We start from the raw sequence: 23,767 nt of genomic DNA on the forward strand, positions 1-23,767 counted from the left end.
TTTTTTTCATTTATGTAAGAGATGAATTTTTAAAATAAGAAAGACTGATATATGTATATACATATATGTATACTGTAAAAGTGTTAGGGCTGTTAACTTACCTATTAACGATTTAACTATAGTTTAAAATAGATAAGTTTACGGCCCTTAATATGCTTAATTTGTTAAATGGCCCACCAAGTCGATTGATCGTGAATGTTCTTGTGGTGTGATTGTACCAGCTGCTGGTGCGACTTCAAAAACTATTTGAAAATTTTATGTTTGTACCAGTATGCTGGTGTCGTGAGTGGTGAAATTAGCTAAATTTTCTAAGTAAAAAGTATTTTGGCGAAAGTTTCTTGCACTATATGAGTCAAAACCGTGTTTGTGGAAGATTAAGTTCCCGATATTGCAGTTGTGAATTAAAAAGAAAAAAAAACAAAGTTTAACAAAATGGTAGAAAAATTATGAAATTTCGGCTCTAATGATTTCGATCTCTCCTCGACCTCATTTGTAAAGAAATGAATATAGTATATTTTGCTTAGCTGCTCATCCTTCTTTGCACGAAAACCTTGTGCACTTAACCGAAAAAAGCACTTAAATGAATTTTCTTTACTACTTCAATGAGGAAGGTATCCGAATCCCTATGAAACCAATTAATGGAGGAGCACTTACCACGTAGAAATTACTGCAAGCGAAATTTTTACCGAATGGTATCTAATTATCTATATAACTACATTAATTGATAGCCATTTTCGTTGTTCTGCGAGATGAGAAAAATAAATAAAAGCTTGTAAAATTAGGTATTTGTAGGGCCAGTGCAGGTAAACCTAATACTTTCTTTGATAGTTAATAATAGTTGCACAATTTTTAAGCCAGGTATCGCCAATGTGCAGGTATGTTGAATGCATCTATCGGAGGAGTTTCCTTATAAATGTTAAAAATAATGCCGGTAGTGCGCATTTTAGGGTAGGTATCTTAAATGTGCACTTAAGCATAAAGGCAGCAAAGAAAAATATACTGTATTTTACCAGCACGCTGGTAGGTTATATGCCTGATGGTACAATCACTTGATGGAGCCAGCAAGCTTTCATTGTTTTTCTATACCATCATATGTAAATAAAAAAATTTTAGCTACCATTTTTAGCCACAACTACTTTTTTTAGCTCTTTTTTAGCCTTATCTTTAAAGGAATTTGGCTACCACTAAAAATGATTCGCGGCAACACTGCTGATCAAGTCCATTTTTTGGAGTTCACACGCAAGTGTATGGCTCTAGCCCCATCAGTCAACCATAAATATGTAAATTTTATCTATCTATACTATATATAAAATTAAAGCCCAAAAAACGTGAGAGCAAAACAATCGATGTACTGGTTCGATTTCTATGATTCAAGTTTTAAAATGACATATTTCTACCACAGTAAGACACGNTCAAGTCCATTTTTTGGAGTTCACACGCAACTGTATGGCTCTAGCCCCATCAGTCAACCATAAATATGTAAATTTTATCTATCTATACTATATATAAAATTAAAGCCCAAAAAACGTGAGAGCAAAACAATCGATGTACTGGTTCGATTTCTATGATTCAAGTTTTAAAATGACATATTTCTACCACAGTAAGACACGGTGGTATTTTTAAAATGAAATTTTAATAACAAGTATGTTTAATTAAAGTATAGACTAATTAAAGCTAGACCGTTTGCCTTTCACGCGTTNATCGATGTACTGGTCCGATTTCTATGATTCAAGTTTTAAAATGACATATTTCTACCACAGTAAGACACGGTGGTATTTTTAAAATGAAATTTTAATAACAAGTATGTTTAATTAAAGTATAGACTAATTAAAGCTAGACCGTGTGCCTTTCACGCGTTTGTGTTTAGAGAGCATCAACAAACCACATACTCTTTTCTCTATCCTCTTCTCTTTTTTTACTCGGCTAGCACAGCGCAAAGTAAAAAAGAACCTTTGCCAGCTTCAGGAATGCGCAAAGCGAAATTTATGTACATACAAGCAGCGCTGCGCCCAAAGTTTTATGTACAAACACTGATGATGTATGTATTTCGTTTGGCAACTGTTTTTGTTTTTTTACCTCCCTTTTATTAACTCGGGATGTAACTATGTAATATTGATACGCCTAAAAGATGCGGCGATTTCTATTCTCAAGTTACATACCTGATGACAGTACGAATGGAAATTATAATAGCGAGGTTTTAGTTTTTTAAACTATAATTTTTTATTTTTACTTCAAAATGCTGCTTGCTGCGATATCGGCACATGCCCACCACATGCGCCAATCGAGCTGAGAGCAACTGGCCGTGACGTCAAAATATACCAGAATGAGAGAGCAAGACGAACTCGACAAGAAAAAGAGGAAGCATCGAAAAAAAGGCAGTGTTGCCAAGTTTTTAATTTGAAAAAGCACCACGTTTTTATTGGTGTATTTTATGGACTTTATATGAGTACATAATTTTATTGTAAGGATGCCGATTAAAATTAATAAAAATCAATGTTTCTTGCACAATGGTCGATTTCTTCTGGCATGATTGAAGGTGCTGCACATATTTCGTTTTCGCTTATGATTGTCACTGTGCCATGATTTTGTTAAAATTTTTGTAAAATTGCTTACCACACTTACGATTGCTATAAATTTTGTTCAATTTTTTTTAAGATTTTTAATTTGATGTCTTCAAACTAAAAACAAAAGCATCAAAAACGCACCAATCACAAATCTCAAAAATTTTCGCGTTTTGAATACCCACTGAATTTGGTGCGAAAAACATGAAGCTGGCAACAGTGAATGTATACAAAAGTATTTTATGACGTCAGCGATTGGGTGGATGCTGGCAAATCGACGAAGAGAGGGTTAGCGGACCGCGAATGGCGCGACCTTTATTTTCTGGAAGGTGTATGCTCGCTGTAAGCTTCTTGGTGTGGCATACATACATACATTTTGATGTTCATCTTTTCCTCTATTTCACAAAGATGAAGTTCGTGAAAAAAAGTTGCCGCAACGCAGCAGAAACCTTATTTTAAATCGTTTTGTAGCATACAGAATAAATAACCAAGAATGCACCAATCGAGCTGAGAGCAACTGGCCGTGACGTCAACAAATACCAGAATGAGAGAGCAAGACGAACTCGACAAGAAAAAGAGGAAGCATCGAACAAAAGGCAGTATTGCCAAGTTTTGAATTTGAAAAAGCGACAAATTTTTATTGGTGTATTTTATGGACTTTATATGCATACATAATCTTTTTGTAAGGATGTCGATTCAAATTAATGAAAATCCATGTTTCTCGCACGATGGTCGATGATTGAAGATGCTGCCATATATTTTGTTGTCACTGTGCCATGATTTTTATTAAATTTTTGTAAAGTTGCTTACCACACTTACGATTGCTATAAATGTTGCTTCCATTTTTTAAGATTTTCTAATTTGGCGTCTTCCAACTAAAAACAAAAGCACCAAAATCGCACCAAGCACCAAGCTCAAAAATTTTCAAGGTCTGAATACCCACTAAAATTGGTTCGAAAAGCATCAAGTTGTCAACAGTGAATGTCAACAAAAGTATTTTATGACGCCTGCGATTGGGTCGATACTGTCAAATCGACGAAGAGAGGGTTAGCGATCCGATAATGGAGCGACCTTTATTTTCTGGATCGTGATAAATAACAGCAAAGAAATATCTGTTTCGCTTCATGCAAATTCTGCACAAAACAAAACTCAACTTCAACAAATCAACATTCAAACAATTGCGTTAGACTTGAATACATGCATACATAAGTGCATAACTATGTTCAAATTAGAATTGATATGGCAAAGTACTTTAGACCTGTTTTTTATGGGAATCCTAGCCGAATTCCATTTTTCCAACGCTGTAGTGGCATGCACAAACAACAGCAAATCAATGATGTACATATGTATGTCTATTTGTTGGACTACATGGGAATTCGGCACATTGTTTTCGCGAAGTTGATAAATTAGCAAGTGCGTTAAAGGGAGAGTTTTTTGGCTTATACAAAGTGGAATTTCGTTACTAAATACAAAAATGTCTTTAAAATAACAGAACAGTGCGAAGTGTTTAAAAATGCCTAAAGCTTAAATAAATTTGTCGAACACAAACGAGAGCCGCAAGGGCAATGGCCCGTAATCGGAGAATAGTAGCGGCGCGCAGTGTTTCGACTATATGGAGGCAGGTGGAAATAATAGTAAACTTGCACCAATTTCACTGAAACTTGACATGGGCTCTAGTTTTACTTAGGAATAGGGAATTATGAAATTTGGTAAAGATGGAGTAATTGCCACGCCTTCTACTCTTGGGGGCGGAAACATAAAATTTCATCCGATTTCGATGAAATTTAGTTTGTGCTCTCTCTTTTATTAGAAAAACCTAAATGTAAAATATGGGGAAGACTGGATCACTATAACGTCCAAAGCTAAAAAAAAATGTGAGCCCAGTCGTTAAATATGATGGAATTTTGGCTCATTTTTGTTTCCTGCTTTTCACTCTCAGAAAACAAATGTTATACTATAAAACGACTTAGGTGTAAATACTCGCTTTTTACTTAATGTTTGGTGAGATTTTGTCATTGTTCGAAAAGTTCTTTTCGCGAAATTGTGCAAAAAGAGGCTGAAAATCAAAAATCTTGAAAATCAAAAATTACATATATTTGCAAAATCGCGCGCAAAGATCAAATTATATATTCCAAAACTACATAAAATTCTCTAAAACATTCGTCAAATTTCAAGACCTGACGGACCGGTACTCAAACTTTTTTTTCTAATAATCTTTAGCATCTACATTTCTAAGTAAATTTTGTGGTAAGAAAATAGGAAAGTTCCAAATAAATGATAAATACCTTCACCTCAATATTCCACGATATTTAGATAATTGATTACAGTTGAAAAAGAAAAATTTTCTTTAATGGGTTAACCGCCAAAGGCAACTTAACTGATTTCTCGGTATCGCGCCGATTCCCGTATTTCTTTGGAAATGCATCGTTCGTGAAGAAGGGGGGTGAGTAAATAATGTGAAATGTGGTATTTGTGACTTTTACTTTTCCCTCTCTAAGTCCAACCGGTTTTTTTTATAAACTGTCACCATGACTTGTTTCTATCTGCCTCCATATAGTCGAAACACTGTGCGGCGGCGCGAATAGAAACGATGCCTGCAATCGAAAATAAATCTGCGTTTATTTGTCGACTTTAAATCAATTTTAAAGTGGGTTTTTACAATAAAAGTATATCTACACATATCAGTGCCGTACCTATTAGTGTCAGTGAAAAATATAATATCGTTGCCCCAGTCCCAAATAGAGTTTTTCAGACCGTCCGGCACATTGCCGTTTTTTACCGTCAGTGCTGCTTCAGTATTCGTCCCGCAATTTTTTTAACACTCTAAAAACTGCTACTGAAAAGTGTTTATTTTCAAATAAAATCTGTGTAAGTATACGCATAAGATGTTCAAGACTGGATTTTTGAACACGAGATTTTTTAAANCCCGCAATTTTTTTACACTCTAAAAACTGCATGTAAAACTGCTACTGAAAAGTGTTTATTTTCAAATAAAATCTGTGTAAGTATACGCATAAGATGTTCAAGACTGGATTTTTGAACACGAGATTTTTTAAAATATTCACATGAAGTGTTCAAAATTGCAAAAATACATTCCCTACTAAAAACAAAAATTAAGTACATTTTATGTGTCTTTTTGCTCTACGCGACAAATTTGGTATGTAAAAGTAAACAGGCACGGTGTCTAAATTTGCACACATTAGGAGCGGAAACTGGTAACCTCTCTTAATATGCGTTGATTTAAACAAAAAACTTTTAGAGCAAATTTTAAACACTTTATGTGTAAACTGTGTAATTGTGAACGCTAAGAAAATTCGATAGAAATTTTTTATTTAAGTTTAAGTATTTATTTAACTATACTTTAAAATAGTTAAATTAACGGCCCTAAGGGCCAAATTCACAGTGCTTTACTGAAAACCTGTAGTTAACTGAAGATTCTGAGTTAACTACGCACTGTGAATTTGGCCTTAAGTGTTTAGAATTCAACAAACAAATTTCAAATTTGTTCCACGCCACACATATGGTTAGTAAAAGTTAAAAAAGCAGTATTAAAATTGATTAACAAAATTTGCATACATTAGGAAACTGGTTACCTTTATTAATATGCTTAAATTTAAACAAACATTTTTTAGAGTGTAGTTAACTCGGCAAAGATTTATTTGTGTATTTCCCTGACGAGCTGACGGTATTCTATTGCAAGTTTTGTTTAATATGGAGGGCAAATGAATCGAGTTGGTACGGAATTATCCAGAATTATATAATATGGCAATAATTGACAACTGATCATTAGTAAAATAAGCCATCTTGGTTTCAGTGAACTTCATTTTACTGAAAGTACCGGACGACATACTACGGATGTGTGTGAATTGGTATCACTGATCGATGCTGATTGGCAATGATACTGAACTGATACGGAACTGATTTGTGAAGATAGATCTTAACTTTTGTTATTATCACCAATCGATTACAACACATTATGTTTAGGCGCGTCTGCTAACACCAGGCGCCTAAATACATGCTATGTACTGCTGCATGTGCAAAAATTTCGTTTATGCAATTTAGGAAATTTTTGCACATGCACTTCTCAACTGCCATGTAATTGAACTTTCTTAAGTTCTAATTAGATGGCACTTCAAAGTATGCTCTGCCTAGTCGGATGCATCCTCCGGACACTGCTTCCGGAGCATTCTGCGGACTCTGCATGGCTTATAACCATGCGGAGGTGGTAATAGTTGATTACCATTGGCCACAGTGCCTACCCACTACTTTTTGGTCCAATAAATATTTTTTTATATACATACATACATGCAAACATACTGGTCTCCCATCTCACTGAGTTATTCATGGTCCATCTTCGCCAGGAACTATAATTAACCAGAGCAAAGCAAATACAGTCCACTGCAGCTAAACAAAGGCGCCATTCTTTGAATATACCAGCGGTCAAGGGTCACTAGCGGTCTCCAGATTATTACATCTGCGCATACAACTGTCCGCCAGCATCAACTGGAGAATCGCCACAAACACCAGCGTGAAGTTACAATAAGTCGGGAACGTACCACATCAGTACACAACACCCAAATTAAGCACCAGCACCACATTAAAAAACATTCAGGAGTTTTAAAGGTATGTGGTTGACATTTCAAATTTCTTGCACATTCTCGTATACGTAATACGGCAAATATGTAAATCATTAGCAATTAAATATGCATATGTATATATGTATAACTTGCCACCCAGCTAAGGTTTTAAAATACACAATGAACCATAATTGTGCATACGGCGATAAAAAGGGGGTTTAACTTTACAGAATGCCTCGCTTCACGGCCACCCGCACTAAGACCGAAAAACGTGTCGATCATTTTAAGATTCCTTGTCGGTTGTGCGGTAACAACCACGGAGTACGACTCTGCCCCATATACCGAGGGAAATCCGCAGAGGAAAGGTTGCGGGCGATTTTGATACATCGGTACTGTCCCAACTGTTTGTNACCCCATATACCGAGGGAAATCCGCGCAGGAAAGGTTGCGGGCGATTTTGATACATCGGTACTGTCCCAACTGTTTGTCGCCATTCCATCGGATAGAAATATGTGGAAGCAATGACCGATGCCACCGCTGCGACGAAAAGCACCATACCTCCCTGCATATTGAAGACTACGGCGATCCAAGGGAAACGACGGAAAATCACCCCGATAACGACGACGGCTCTGACGGAGCGATTTCGCTCTACGGTTCCGACCAAACGACGTCATGGGCGAAGCAGGTAGAGGCAGAAGAGGTGGAAAGACGGGAAGAGATAATCCCTTCACCACCAGACGGCGGCTTGAAAACCCGCAAGATTCGACCGCCGCTACAGCACGAACTTGAAGCAGACAGTCCCATGCCAGCAGTGCTCACACACACACAGCCAACGGGCGGTCAACGAAATGACGCGGAAACTAGTCCTTTTCGCTCATATCGGCGCGGAACCAATTCTGGCCACCGAGATGACGCGGAAACTCGTCCTTTTCGCTCATTTTGGCGCAAGCGTAATTGCAGCCAGCGTGATGGCGCGGAAACTCGTCCTTTTCGCTCGTCGCGTTGGCAAGCAATAAGGGCCGCACGACACCGACGTGGCGACCGTTCCTCCCTCACCATCCAACGCATTCCATCGGGTGGATTCCGGACAGGCAAGTTAAAAACAATCGCGGTTCCAGCACCAATAATGCGCTCATTCGTAGCCATCGCCCCAACCGCAATTGTACGAATCGAGTCAGGCGGCCGACTTCATCTGGTGCGGGCGTTGATTGACTCTTGCGCCCCCAGCAGTACCATCGACAGGGACCTAGCACGGGAGCTTCAGCTCGAAGTCAGCAACGCCCGCGCGAAAACATGTTCCCTCGTGCTGCGAGGAAAGTACGGGGTCGCGGAACGAGTAATTACTCAGGCCAGGCTAGTTACGCGATACAACCGACTCAGCCCCGCGGCTAACATCGACCCAACGATAGCGACGCCGTTTCAATTTATGCGTCTGGCGGATCCACAGTTCTATCGGGCCACCCCCACTCGACTAACACTTGGCGCTGATGTATACGCCCAGGTCATGGTATGTGGCACTCCGCCAACAACGATCGGCGGTTTACTGGCGCAAGCTTCCATGTTCGGGCTGATTATATCAGGAGCTCACCAAATGTGACAAAATAGTTAAAATTTTATATTTAGTATTCATGAATACATACCGAATTTAAATAAAAGTGCAATGAAATGATCAACCACACCTTTTTTTCCTATTAGCTTTTTCTTCCATTTTTCCCCGTAGCTAGAGATTGCAAGGAGGACCGGAGAACGTGCGGACTAGATCCCCGGGCAAGGACCAATCTGCGGCAGAATTCACAAAGTTAAAGAACATAATTTACAATGTAAATAAATGTAAATGTAAGGTGTGGTAGCTGAACCATCTTTGAAACGTTGCTTATAGCAAGGGGGCCGGTATGTTTAGGCCTCCACGCTAAATCAAATACTTAAAGTAAATTATCGGGTGTACCACCCTAATGTTAATTTAACAGATGCACACACATACACATTCGTATGTGAAACAAGACAAAAAGAAAAACTGCACTTTTCCTGTCAGTGCACCTTCGTTAAATTTCCCCTGAAAACGGAACTCTTCAAACCGTTTAGAGGGTTCGACTTCAGTTTCTAACTTTTTAAACTTTCTATTGGATTTCAATCACCAGCGATTACGGACGTTCCGCCACCACACCACTTCATAATCAAGGTAATATTGTAAGCCCCCTTGAATTTTAATATACCTATTAAATAAACCGTCAAACTTAATTGTATTTCAAACTAAAACCTGGTGCTTTTGTTTTCTTATTTTTCCAATAAAAAACACTGGTGCACTTATCGAGTCTATACCCATTAAGTCGCCAGGGTTTTTCATGGTCCTTCGAGCCGGATCTTTGCGGCTATGTCATATTCACTAGACGACCAAATCGTCTAGGGGGGCCGGTATGTTTAGGCGCGTCTGCTAACACCAGGCGCCTAAATACATGCTATGTACTGCTGCATGTGCAAAAATTTCGTTTATGCAATTTAGGAAATTTTTGCACATGCACTTCTCAACTGCCATGTAATTGAACTTTCTTAAGTTCTAATTAGATGGCACTTCAAAGTATGCTCTGCCTAGTCGGATGCATCCTCCGGACACTGCTTCCGGAGCATTCTGCGGACTCTGCATGGCTTATAACCATGCGGAGGTGGTAATAGTTGATTACCATTGGCCACAGTGCCTACCCACTACTTTTTGGTCCAATAAATATTTTTTTATATACATATGTACATACATGCAAACATACTGGTCTCCCCTCTCACTGAGTTATTCACATTACATGTACATACATATGTACTAGGGTTACAATGGCCGCCCATATTAATTATGGATACTAATAAAGGCAAAATTCTTCCCCTGAAGAGGTTTCCCATTTGAGTTTCAATACGGTTTCTCCTTAACCTTAATGCATAATTACTCACGAAGCGTCGCGAAGCACGCCGGGTATTTGTTAGTAATGAATAAAACTCCTTCCGAAACAAACATTCTACCGGAAAAGTGCAGCTATACTAAAACAGCTAAGCGAATAGGCAGTTAAACGGAATGTACCGTAGCAGACTAATTTTAATTTAATAATTCTATCGTTGCCTTAATCCACCTAACATTAATAATGAAATAAGATTTGTAGTACAGAAAATGATGACAAGTATATAGTAGTTGAAGCACGATAAAACGAAAAATATAGTTCATAAGAATGCCTTAATTTAAACAGAAAGAAGATAGTTTATTTCATTTAATTTATGCTACTGTTTTATATTTTAATTTGTTTACCCCGAACGACGTCGGGTGCTCTGCTAGTCCTGGTTAAAGGTAGACTTTAAGTTGGCAAAAATTAAATCTTTCAGGCCATCTGTAAGTTGCTTATTTTACTTCGTTATCTTAAAAATAAACGATAAGAAAATGTTTTAGGGTGATTAGTTGAAATGTATAAATGCCCTCATTAACAATCAAACTGTTTAAGTTGCCAAATGTATTCCTTATTTTGATTAACTAGCATTTCAAACAAATTTTGATTTTATCATGATACAAATATTTAAAGGTAAAACCGTTCGCTCATTTCGTCGGCCATGATTTATGTTTTGAAGTTTGTCTACTTTGTAAAATTCAAATTTCCAGACAAACTCAAATGCCAAATAAAAGTAAAACAAAAAACAAATAGATGAAAATATTCATATTTTCCATGATACAAATGTTTAAATGGTAGTTTCACTTCTTCCTGACGATGAGTTGACGATCAATCACTTCTTCCTCTTATTCGCCCTTGCTCCCATTTGACGTATCATGTTTTTTTTTCAGACTAAAAGTGAGACTGTATTTGTGAGACTGAAAATTTTAAAACAATTTTGTTATGTTAGCATACTTCTAAGACGTTCATGCTGCTTCTCAGCGGTTTTACCTTCAAATTTTTGTATCTTGGTATTTCATAGCCAACTAAATTTAAATTTTGAGAGTGCTGAAAACTTTTCGCTGTATCTCTTTTATTAACAACACTAGCAGACCCGGCGATCTTCGTCCCGCCCAAAATTTTTATATATTTTATTGAAACTTTTTGGTCCAACATTTTCACCAACAATTCACGTTTACGATTTTCATTGGCACATTTGTCTGCTAAGATTAAGGTTTGGTGGTCATTTGCCGCTTTAAATAACCTAAGGAAAGTGCTATATCCGTTCTTGAAATTCTCCAGTTGTGCGGCATTTCATAGCACGGTTATTCGCAAAGCGAAATAAATTTTTTCCTCTCCCTGGCGGCAACAATGACCCGGTTCTATAGTGAATATCCTAGAAGCTTTACAGTATAGTAGGTGCCAAATCAAAATGGGTGCGAATCATTGTTCTGTACCTTAAAAGTTTGAACGCATAATAATATTGGAAAATCACATCCTTTGGGCCAATTGCAACGCAGGACCGTCGATATACTCAATGGTGCAACAGGTCGATTTAATCTGACCTTCACGGCCCCTTTTCTCACTTGGCTATTTTTAGTAATAGCTCGACTTCAGCACCACTTGGCAGCACGCTTTTGCAATAGTATTGCATACATATTTAAAACATTAGCCAAATCGGATCATAAATAAGATTTTTAGTAATAACTCAACTACAGCGCCAACTGTCGGATTAAATTTTGAAACTAAACCATCCAGAGACCCACTCAAATACACAAAAAGTTTCGTTAAAATCCGTACAACCCTTTAGGAGGATTTCACTCACAAACACACCTACAGAAGAATAAAAAAATTCATTCAAAGATAGCTAAAGGTCGGTAGGTTTGTAGGCCTCACACCCCTTTTCAAATAGCCCAAATTTTCTCCATGAGTATGGGCTTGATTTCAACTATATACATATCTCCATACGAAGTTCCAGTACAGTACCATGAATACTTCCAGAGATATGCAGTATAAAAATTCGATTTATATGGGAAGAGCCACGCCCCTTTTCCAACAGCTGCCCTCCTTCTTCATGAGTATGCGATTGATTTCGTATATCTCCACACCAAGTTCCAGAACTCTACCATGAACACTTCCAAAGATAGGCAGTATGAAAAATTCGGTTTGTATGGAAGATGCCACGCCCCCTTTTCCAATAGTTCCAATTTTTCTCCAAGAGTATGCGATATATTTCGTACATCTCCATACAAAACTCTAGAACTCTACCAAAAAATTTCCAGAGATAAGCAAAAATTCGGTTTGTATGGGAGATGTCACACCCCTTTTTACTATAGCTTAAATTTTTCTCCAAGGGTATGCGATTGATTTCGTAAATCTCCATACCAATTTCCAAAACTCTACCATGCACACTTTCAGAGATATGTAGCATGTTTACATATCGATTTTTTTTTTTTCAGCCTAAAACCATCCTTGGGACACGTGCGGCAGGTGGCAGTTTCAAAAAAATCGGTTCAGCCGCTCTCGAGCCTTGCGAAAACTAACAAACGGCGTTCTAAATATAAATTAGTTGAGATATATTATATATTATAATTATATTTTGCCAGTATCCGTTCTTTCTGATTGGCGCAAAAAAATCTTGCCTAGTGACGAATTCGCCCCTTGATATGGTCGTTACTTAAAGCTATTTTTATTCGAAATTGCATGAAAATTGGAAAACAGGAATCTATAAGCTTATCCAGGCAAAAAGCTACCTATGTACCGAATTTTAAGCAAATCGGACCGTAAAAACGATTTTTTCGAATAGATCAGTCCCTGGTCCACTTCTCGGCAAAAATGGGCCATATACCCTAATATATGCTAAAAACTACTTACGTACCGAATTGTAAGCAAATCGGACCATAAATGCGATTTTTTGGAATAGATCGGTCCCTGGTCCACTTCTCGGAAAAAATTGATCACATATGCTAATACATGCTAAAAAGCTATCAGCGCACCGAATTTTAAGCAAATCGGACCGTAAATTCAATTTTTTCGAATAGATCGGTTCCTGGACCACTCCCCGGAAAAAATGGGTCATATATTTTAATTTTAAGCAAATCGGACTATGATAAGATTTTTTCGAATAGACCGGTTCCTGGTCCACCTACCCGAAAAAAGTAAAATTTTTTTAGCCTAAAACATGATGGTTACCGAAGGCTATTTGTATACAAAATTTCATGAAAATTTGACCAGCCGTTCGCGAGATTACCTGTTACAAAAAAGGGACTTCTATTTATATAATTAGTATAGAATGGATATAGATATAGAATAGATATAGATATAGATAGAAGATATAGATTAGTATAGAAGTATAGATAAGTACACTCAAATGCCAGATTTTCAGTAGTTCCACCAGTGGAGTCCATAGAAGACGGAAGTTAAGGCTCCTATTGCGTAAAAATTATCACTTGGTGGTTTGGCTATAACAATCTGTAATCATATGGCAAGGCCCTCATCTTCCTTATATTTTTTTACGTTTTCGGTAGGACCTTCGATTTCGGTATGTAAAATACAATTAAACACTTTTTCTGCTTGTCTTTTGAGGGTTGTATTTCAATTTTACTTCTTTATCTTCACTTTATTTTAATTTCACTTCACTACCCGCACCAATTACCTCTTTTGCATTTTCATTTTCAATACGATCGAAATTTTTTTTACCCCTTTACGTAACAGTTCCGAATTCGTTAAGCCAGAGTGAAAGACTTTCGACTTTGTTCAAAAAAGTCTGATAACCGAAAAATTCGGTGGGGAATCGTTAATTAACATTGAAAGGCCTTCGACTTTGTTTCCGGTGTGAGGAATCGTTACGAAATCGTTAAGAAGGATCGAAAGACTTTCGACTTTGTTTAGAAAAGTCTGGTTTCCGACAAATTCGGATGCTTTGGTTTAGTGAGTAATTATGTATGCTGTCGCGTTCAGCGTTGCCGCGGCCAAGAAATAAAATTTACCGAAATAGTTCAAAAAATTTACAAAATCCCGTTAAAATTATGTAACATATCTGAGTAGTCCACTTGCAAAGTGCGCTATGTAAATTTGTTTCGATTTTTAGGTTTTGGTGGTTAACGTACCAGTATTTAAAGTAGTTTCATGTCCACTAACAATACAGTGCAAAATCCTTTTATATTCTAAAAAAAATAACATCAAATGTTAGCTACTCTAGCAAAAGTCGCTATAATACTTACTGTATGCATATCTGCGTTCGTATGGAAAAGTAGCTTATGTCGAAAGGTTGGCTTTAGTATCATGCGGCATTCCTTTTATTCTTTGAACGACAAAGAATTTTTTGATGAGACGTAATAAGAATATTGACTTGCTAGTATCGGAACTATTTCTTGCACGTTTATTTGCTAAAAGTTGTTCAACGGCTCAGCGCCAGCGAGTCATTCGCAATCGTATACTGCAAATGCCGATTTATATTAAAGTCAGCCTTTCGAGATAAGCTACTTTTCCATACGAACACAGATATATAAACTTTCAAAAGTCGCTATAATATTTATTGTATGTATTTATACAAGTTCAAAAGTCTCCATCTTCTAATGAACTTAGAAAACATGCTAGAAAACGTGGTAGTTTCGGTGCCTAGTGAAAGACGTCTTAAAAAAGAAGCAGAATAACCTTCATGGAAGAGAGAACGCGAAAAGCTTAAAAAAGCTGGCTATATAAAACTTACTGTTCCAAAACTCGCTATATTTAATTTCTATATATAAAATTTGCAGAAACTACCGCACTGCGATTTTGATTTTTAATGTTATTAGGCTCTTATATATCCAAATTTTCAGATAATAAAAAGAAATATACAATTTGGATGTCACTTGTTGTTGTAGACGTTTTTCTTAATTTATGGCTCACTATTATAAAATCACATAACGCTGTTTGCAAGTGGACTACTACCATTCTCCTGGCAGTGGCCAGAATTGATTCTTTTGCGTACGGATCAAATCACAGCTCACAACGTCCGGATATTTATATCCGGGTAGCAACCAAACACTCGTTTGGGAACGAGTTAAAGTGAGAATGCGTAAAACTTTGCGTGCACTGGGTTTGGGTCCCGCCACGTTAAAACCCCGCCCAATGAAAAATTCCAACAAGCCTCGGATGAGACCCCGTTTTTTTGGTGATGACCACGGCAAACGCAAAAAGGACTATGATTTGAGGGTATGCACCTGGAATATCCGGACCCTTAATGGGGAAAGTGCCTCTGCCCGGCTGGTTGATGTCCTCGGGAAGACAAAGGCTGACATCACCACCATCCAATAAATGCGACGGGGCAAGGAAAAGTAAGTGTGAAGCCTTGCGACGTCTACTACAGTTTCCACGTAAAGGAGCGCAAATTCGGTGTTGGATTCGTGGTAGGAGAGAGACTCCGTCACCGAGTACTGGCGTACAGCCAGGTGGAATAACGTCTAGCCCCAATCCGCATCAAAGCGAGATTCTTCAACATCTCGCTCATCTGCGCCCATGCCCCGACGGAAGAGAAGGACGAGGCATCCAAGGACCTCTTCTATGAGCGCTTGGAGCGTACATATAAGCGCTACCCCCACACGATATCAAAATCATGCTCGGCAATTTTAATGCCAAGGTGGGCAAGGAAGGGATCTTTGGCGCCGCTGTAGGAAAATTCAGCCTCCGCGACAAAATGTCCGATAAAAGAATGAGGCTGATCGACTTCGTCGGTGCCCGAAACATGATAATACGTACTACTAGGTTCCAGCATAATAACATCCACCAAGCTATATGGCTGCCTCTAGATCGAAAAACGAGAAACCAAATCGACCATGTTGTGATAGACGGAAGGCATGCTTCCAGAATTTTAGACGTACGTCCACTCCGAAAGCCAAACATCGACTCAGACCACTATTTTGATGTAGCCAAGATACGCACTCGCCTCAAAAAATGTGCGCCCAACAATGCAAAGGAAGCTTAACGTCGAAAAGCTGCAATCACAACAGGCGGCCAATTTATTCGCTACTTGACTCACACACCTGCTCTCCGATCACACTATTCAACAATCCGACATACGCGAGCAGTTTAACCACATTTCCCGATCACTAAGTACCGCCGCTGAAGAAGTAGTTNAAGATTGTTCTTTGGCAAGATTGATAAAACATCCCATCTATCAACCTTTGTTGTTCTCTCTACTTAAATACGCCATCTGAAATTGCGCCTAACAGTTGCCTAACTACTATTAAGTATTGTGGAACGATTTTCCGTGACCCCTTGTCAAATTTGGTTTGGAGACAAACCGAAACCGGTTCCACAATACATCATACTCCTACCCTGTCGGAAACACAAACAACCAAAAAGAAGTTACTATTAAGTACTTACACAATCTTTCAGGCTTTCAACATATACTCCTATAATAGTTAGCTGCCTTTTCGCTAATTTTTTCAATGCATGCATATAAAGAGTTTTGTATCATGTTATCCATAATGTGCATGTTGATCTTGTTCCACAAATGAATAGACCTAATATTCTAGGTCGCTCCCGAACGGCAAGAGGTTNAAGCCGCAAAGAAAAAAGACGCCGCCTATATGGCCACGCTGCGATCGGGCGCAACGCAATCTATTTGGTTCTGTTATAGAGAACTGAAGAAGGAAGCGAAACGTATTTGCCGCAATAAGAAGAGAGAGGCCTAAATACGTGAGTGCGAAGAGCTTCAGATGCTGGCCTACAGGGAGAACGGTCGAAAATTTTACCAGAGGGATAGGCGACTTACGGAATGTTTTAAGACCAGGGCGAACTCCTGTAAGAACAACTATGGCGGCCTAACTACTATTAAGTATTGTGGAACGATTTTCCGTGACCCCTTGTCAAATTTGGTTTGGAGACAAACCGAAACCGGTTCCACAATACATCATACTCCTACCCTGTCGGAAACACAAACAACCAAAAAGAAGTTACTATTAAGTACTTACACAATCTTTCAGGCTTTCAACATATACTCCTATAATAGTTAGCTGCCTTTTCGCTAATTTTTTCAATGCATGCATATAAAGAGTTTTGTATCATGTTATCCATAATGTGCATGTTGATCTTGTTCCACAAATGAATAGACCTAATATTCTAGGTCGCTCCCGAACGGCAAGAGGTTTTTATGAGAAGCGAATTCATGGCAGAAGTACACTTGGAGGTTTGAAAATGCGATGACCGCCGATCGGGAGTTGCGTAGAGCAACATTACAGGAACTNCAGATGCTGGCCTACAGGGAGAACGGTCGAAAATTTTACCAGAGGGATAGGCGACTTACGGAATGTTTTAAGACCAGGGCGAACTCCTGTAAGAACAACTATGGCGACCTAGGGGCCGATGTCCAGAATCAACTTAAATTATGGAGTAATACTTTTCCACCCTACTAAATGGTAGCAGCGCTGAAAGTTGTGGAGAACACGAACCCGAGACCCCAGTCCATGACGATGGAGTCGTTGTCCCACCGCCTGACTATGACGAGGTGCGAATAGCGATTACGCGGCGGAAAAACAATAAAGCTGCTGAAGCTGACGGCTGGCTAGCCGAGCTATTCAAGGAGCTGATGAGGTGCATGCATTAGCTCTTATGCAGAATATGGTCAGATAAACGCATGCCCGACGACTGAAATTTAAGTGTGCTCTGCCTAATGCACAAGAAAGGTGACCCCGACATTCGCGCCAACTACCGCGGAGTCAGCCCTCTAAGTATAGGTTATAAGGTCTTATCGAGTGTATTGTGCGAAAGACTGAGGCCCACCGCCAACGCACTGATTGGACCTTATCATTGTGGCTTTAGGCCTGGCAAATCCACCATAGATCAGGCACAAAGTTTTTGATACCCCCGCAAAACTAATACGGCTGTGTAAAATGATGTTGAGCAATACCACGAGCTCCATTAGAATAGGAAAGGAGAAGATAATAAAAGCCGCAGAACTGAACCGCTCAGGCACAATACAAAACGAAGTATGTCCTGTCATCACACAAGCAGTCAGAGCATACGTGTCTTGGCACCCACTTCACTGTTGACAGTTACAAGTTTGAAAAAGTAGACGAATTCGTTTATTTGGGAACACCAATAATAATGTCAGCTTTGAAATCCAACGGACAATCACTCTTGCCAACAAGTGCTACTTTGGACTTAGTAGGCAATTGAGAAGTAAAGTCCTCTCTCGTCGTACAAAGATCAAAGATTGTTCTTTGGCAAGATTGATAAAACATCCCATCTATCAACCTTTGTTGTTCTCTCTACTTAAATACGCCATCTGAAATTGCGCCTAACAGTTGCCTAACTACTATTAAGTATTGTGGAACGATTTTCCGTGACCCCTTGTCAAATTTGGTTTGGAGACAAACCGAAACCGGTTCCACAATACATCATACTCCTACCCTGTCGGAAACACAAACAACCAAAAAGAAGTTACTATTAAGTACTTACACAATCTTTCAGGCTTTCAACATATACTCCTATAATAGTTAGCTGCCTTTTCGCTAATTTTTTCAATGCATGCATATAAAGAGTTTTGTATCATGTTATCCATAATGTGCATGTTGATCTTGTTCCACAAATGAATAGACCTAATATTCTAGGTCGCTCCCGAACGGCAAGAGGTTTTTATGAGAAGCGAATTCATGGCAGAAGTACACTTGGAGGTTTGAAAATGCGATGACCGCCGATCGGGAGTTGCGTAGAGCAACATTACAGGAACTTTATACGGGATCTGGATGACAGTCTTCCTAAAATAAAATTGAAAATTTGATTGAAATGTTAACTCTTCCGACTATGAATTTTTGAGGAAAATTATCCTTTTTGACTTTTTCTATCAAAAAATTTAGCAAACCGAAGAAAAATTTTAACAGGCAGGAAAAAATTTATAAATTTTGCTAAAATTTAAGCAAAACGGCAACGCTGGTCGCGTTGTCAGCGTTAGGATCTTGCTTGTACACGTACCAGTGTTGCCACTGCAAGCAGAGGTGGGCAACCTCGGCAGAGCATATTAGTAATGTGCGTCCAATCATGTCACTGTGTGCGTGCGAACAAATCGTGCAGTTGCTTTCGCTGACTTCTCAAGCATAGCGCGTATGTATATGCGAATACGACGCGCAGTCGCCCGCAAGGCAGACGCTGCCCAGCTGTGCTTTAAAGTATCTATACTAATTCGAAAACTGTATCCAAATGTATCCGCCGAAAATAGCGGGCATTTTCACACAGTACATCTATGGAGAGAAACTCGGACCCTTAACAAGCTTATTAACATGTAGTTAGTGTTCCCGCGAATCATTTTTAGTGGTACCCAAATTCCTTTTAAGAAATGGCTAACAAAATTCCTTGTATCTAAAAAAGATAGCTAAAATTGTTTTCTTACATATACTTACATATATAAGTATACAGCCTGTCAATAAAGTTTAGTTTTTTAGTTTTTTTGCAATACGGGCAACTGTTTTTTAATCCTTTTATTTTTTGCAAATTTTTTATAAAGATATCCCCCCAACACCCCAAAAATCCGAGCACCAAACCTTGTGCAAAATTAAAGAAAATTCTGCAAATTTGCATCAAAATATTACACTTTTTAATCACACTCTTTAGAAAAAACTGAGTGTGCCGTTTTTTAGCCCATTCAACTCAAAATCTTGTATTTGTCTGTAAATTCCGCCTTCAAGAAGCACGGCTATTTCCGGTTTGTTTGAATTCCCTTGTAACGAAATATAACTAAAAATTTGGAAGTTATAAGCTCTTAAGCCATGGGCATAGCCAGAATGAAACTTAGGGTGGCCCTATACAAATTTCTTTTTTCAAACCAATAATTATTTCCAAAAAATTTGGGGTGTTCACAACGGTGTCGTAAGTTTCGTATTGTTGAATGTCATAAACTTTAAACGCCTAAAAAATATATTACGGAGGTTCGCAAAGAACCATCAAAGTCATATTATGACTTTTCGCAGTGTTAAAAAAAAGGTGGTTGTGGTTTCAGGCCCTCTAAACATTTATTTAAGCTTTTAAAGTTTATGACATACAACAATAGACAAATTCTACCGCTTAAACTTTGTTGCTTTTTCAATTTGTCCTGATAAAACCAGCGTGGTACAAAGCTCAATAAAAATATTAATTTTTTTGCATTTCTTTGATTTACCAGTATTCCGGAATATCTACAAAGTGGTGCTTCAATTAAAGTGATGTGTGATGAGCAGGACCAAAGAAAATAAGCAGGAGAAAAGCAATTTTTAACGCTTAGATTAACATTAGTAAATATGCTTCCAAATATGCTCGTAAAACAACAAAAATTTANCGAGAAAAGCAATTTTTAACGCTTAGATTAACATTAAAACATTAGTAAATATGCTTCCAAATATGCTCGTAAAACAACAAAAATTTAACTACAGTTTAATGTTTTGTTTTTTATTCAGTTTATTTTAAGGATTGGACGGAATTCGAAAGTTTCATATTTCCAGTGGTGTTAATGCATCGATTTAGTTGTCACTTTTTTACTACTTTCACTCACTTTTGTACTAAACTAAATTGTTTGCGGTTGAGTATGGACGTGTTCTTTATTCGCTCCATTAAAAATCATATTTATCTTATAACTAAATATATTTAACCATCAAAAAACACACTAAACCATTATTCGAGTTTTGTGTCGTCGCGAACTGCCCTCAGCAGTATAAAAAATCACTTCTTTCCCGTATGCAACGCGGGATCCCGCGGGTGCCCTAAACAGCCCAGAAATCACTCCCGTACTCAACAAAATGGGTAATAGAGAGCGAAAATTGGAACGTAATGGATCGTAAGTGCCTTTTTCTTCCTGCCCGAAATAGCCCGGACTTTTTCTCCGGGTAAAAATGGATAAAGTGTCAAAGTTCATATCAGCTGTTTTGTGTTTACGTGCTGCCTGCATTTACTTGTGCTTTTAAGGAATATTGAATTGCCTCTTGATGTATTTTCAATCTTTATATACATACTTAAAATCGAAACCAAAATTCAATTTGCAAGAGTTTGCATTTAAGTGACAAAAAACAAACACAACGTGAATCAGCTGTTTCTCAAGTTCTGTGCACGAAATGTAGTTTTTTGCATTCCCGTACTTCTGGATTATGTTCCATTTTTTCTTTTCTTTTCGCTTGTTCTCTAATTACGGGATCCGGTCCGGATTGTTAGGAAAAGAACCTATTGTGTGTGTCAAATTATTAAATTATTGTTTACATACAAAATAAGAACGGTAGTTAGGTGAGAGATGAGTGTCCAAGGCGCTCCCGTACAATAGCGCAGGCACTCAATCCAAAGCGCAAACAAAAGAAATGCATATTTGACAATTACTGTATGCAGCTAGGGTTCGAGCGATGCTATCGATATTGAGTAAGCATCGATACTGAGGGTATAAAAATGAGTACTTTAATAATCGATACCTTATTTGGTGATTTTACTCGATGGTTTCCAAAGTACTCGTAGTATCGAAAACTTTTAAAATTTTTTCTTCCATTGGCAACCCAATTTTCTTTGCTTATATGGATTACTATCATTAATTTTGTCCATCACTTAAAATAAACTGAAATTTCGTGTAGTCTGTTGCATAACATAAACCAAATAAGTTAAAGTTTAATGGCCTTATTAATTAAAAATAAAGTAGGTTTAAAGAGCTTAATAAAATGACATTTTCTTACATTCTTCAGTTTATAAACCTTTTTATTTTTATATGAATAGGGCCATAAAACTTTACGCAAAGTTCACGAAAATGTAAAATTTTTAGAAACCTTTTCGGTATGCAATTTTGTAACCTATTCAACTTTACATGTAGCTTACTACCGTTGACTTTTAATTCAAACTTGCACATTATTATATTAAAATTGAATAGGCTACAAAAATGCATACCCAAAAAGTTTACAAAAATCTATACATATAATAAAATTGTAACAGGTCGATGTCTGTACATTATAGATATTAAAGAAAAATTAATGTGGGGGGTCTTTTTTAGAGCACCAGAAGCCAAATCAACCATTTTTAGAATTTTTGTCTGTCTGTCTGTCTGTCTGTCTGTCTGTCTGTCTGTATGTTTGTTCGCGCTTCACTCGAAAACCAATGCATGGATTTGAATGCAGTTTCCACCGATGTATTGCTAGAGGTCTAACTTAAAATTTAGGAAGAAAAAAAAATTAGAGAGTTGCCACCTGTTTGAAAATTGGAGTTTAAGTAAATTGATAAGAAAAAATGAATATTGCAATATGGGCGTCAAAAGAAAGAGAATGAAGAAGGCTTACAGCCAAAAATATTTTTTTAGAGTTGCCACCAGTTTAAAAATTTACATTAAATTTAATTTATAAGATAAGTTGAATATTGCAATATGGGTATCAAACTGAAAGGGTTTAGGAAATTATATTGCCGAAAATATTTTTAGGGGGGGCTGCCACCTGTTTGAGAAATTGTATTGTATTAAATTGGTAAAATAAATGAAATCTATATCTACATCTATAAATCTATACATATAATCAAATTGTAACAGGTCGATGTCTGTACATTATAGATATTAAAGAAAAATTAATGTGGGGGGGTCTTTATTAGAGCACCAGAAGCCAAATCAACCATTTTTAGATTTTTTGTCTGTCTGTCTGTTTGTCTGTCTGTATGTTTGTTCGCGCATCACTCGAAAACGAATGCATGGATTTGAATTCAGTTTTCACCGATGTATTGTTAGAGGTCTAACTTAAAATATAGGAGGAAAAAAATTAGAGAGTTGCCACCTGTTTGAAAATTGGAGTTTAAGTAAATTGATAAGAAAAAATTAATATTGCAATATGGGCGTCAAAAGAACGAGGCTGAAGAAGGCTTACAGCCAAAAATATTTTTTAGAGTTGCCACCTGTTTGAAAATTTACTTTTAATTTAATTTATGAGATAAATTGAATATTGCAATACGGGTATCAAACTGAAGGGGTTTAGGAGATTTTATTGCCGAAAATGGTTTTAGGGAGGGCTGCCACCTGTTTGAAAAATTTTATTGTATTAAATTGATAAAATAAATGAAATCTATATCTACATCTAGATATACATATAATAAAATTGTAACAGGTCGATGTCTGTACCTTATAGATATTAAAGAAAAATAATATGGTGGGTTTTTATTAAAGCCACAGAAGCCAAATAAACAATTTTTAGAATTTTTGAATATCTGTCTGTCTGTATATTTGTACGCGCATCAGTCGAAAGCATGGGATTGAATGCAGTTTTCACCGTTGTATCGCTAGAGATTTAGCTTCCAATATAGAAGAAAGAATTAGAGAGTTGCCACGTGTGTTTAAAATTTCAGTTTAGGTCAATTGATACGGTAATGTGAATACTGCAATATGGCTGTCAAATGAAAGAAATTTACAAAGGCCTACAGCTGAAAATATGTTTGTGGAAGATTGCCACCTATTTGAAAACTTTAATTTAATATAATTGATAGCATAAATTAAATATTGCAGTATTGGCATCAAACTAAAGACGATAGGAAATTTTAATCCTGAAAATATTTTTAGGGGATTTGCCAACTGATTGAAAAATTGTATTCATTGAAATTTGTAAAATAAATGAAATATTGCAATACGAATATTAAACTAAAGAGGATTAGGAAGCTTACTTTTGAAAATATTCTTGAAGCGGGTTGCCACTTATTTGAAAACTTTAATTCAGTTAAATTTACTATATAAACTAAGTGTTGCCATATGGGTATCAAACGAGAGTACTTGAGAATAATAAAA

At 37.4% G+C, this 23,767-nt stretch overlaps 2 protein-coding genes across 5 annotated transcripts in view; both read left to right on the plus strand.

Annotated features, from left to right (window-relative positions):
- Positions 1-23,767, plus strand: part of LOC108369394 (epidermal growth factor receptor kinase substrate 8) — a 503,749-nt gene that overhangs the window by 450,302 nt on the left and 29,680 nt on the right. The gene's annotated exons all lie outside the window — the stretch shown is intronic.
- On the plus strand, positions 7,081-9,615 carry LOC108369411 (uncharacterized). 3 transcript variants are annotated; one of them, XM_017624529.1, is made up of 3 exons: positions 7,081-7,184; positions 7,369-7,503; positions 7,583-9,615. In XM_017624529.1, the coding sequence occupies exons 2-3, from the start codon at positions 7,370-7,372 to the stop codon at positions 8,733-8,735; spliced, it is 1,287 nt and encodes a 428-aa protein (XP_017480018.1). In that variant the 5' UTR covers positions 7,081-7,184; position 7,369; the 3' UTR covers positions 8,736-9,615. The 3 variants fall into 3 exon arrangements, with proteins under 3 accessions (XP_017480018.1, XP_017480010.1, XP_017480003.1); XM_017624521.1 differs by lacking the exon at positions 7,081-7,184 and having other exon boundaries at positions 7,259-7,515; positions 7,595-9,615; XM_017624514.1 differs by lacking the exon at positions 7,081-7,184 and having other exon boundaries at positions 7,260-7,503.

The sequence above is a fragment of the Rhagoletis zephyria genome, unplaced genomic scaffold, assembly GCF_001687245.7.
Source record: "Rhagoletis zephyria isolate East Lansing unplaced genomic scaffold, Rhagoletis_zephyria_1.1 Rzeph_scaffold_00058, whole genome shotgun sequence".
Taxonomy (NCBI): domain Eukaryota; kingdom Metazoa; phylum Arthropoda; class Insecta; order Diptera; family Tephritidae; genus Rhagoletis; species Rhagoletis zephyria.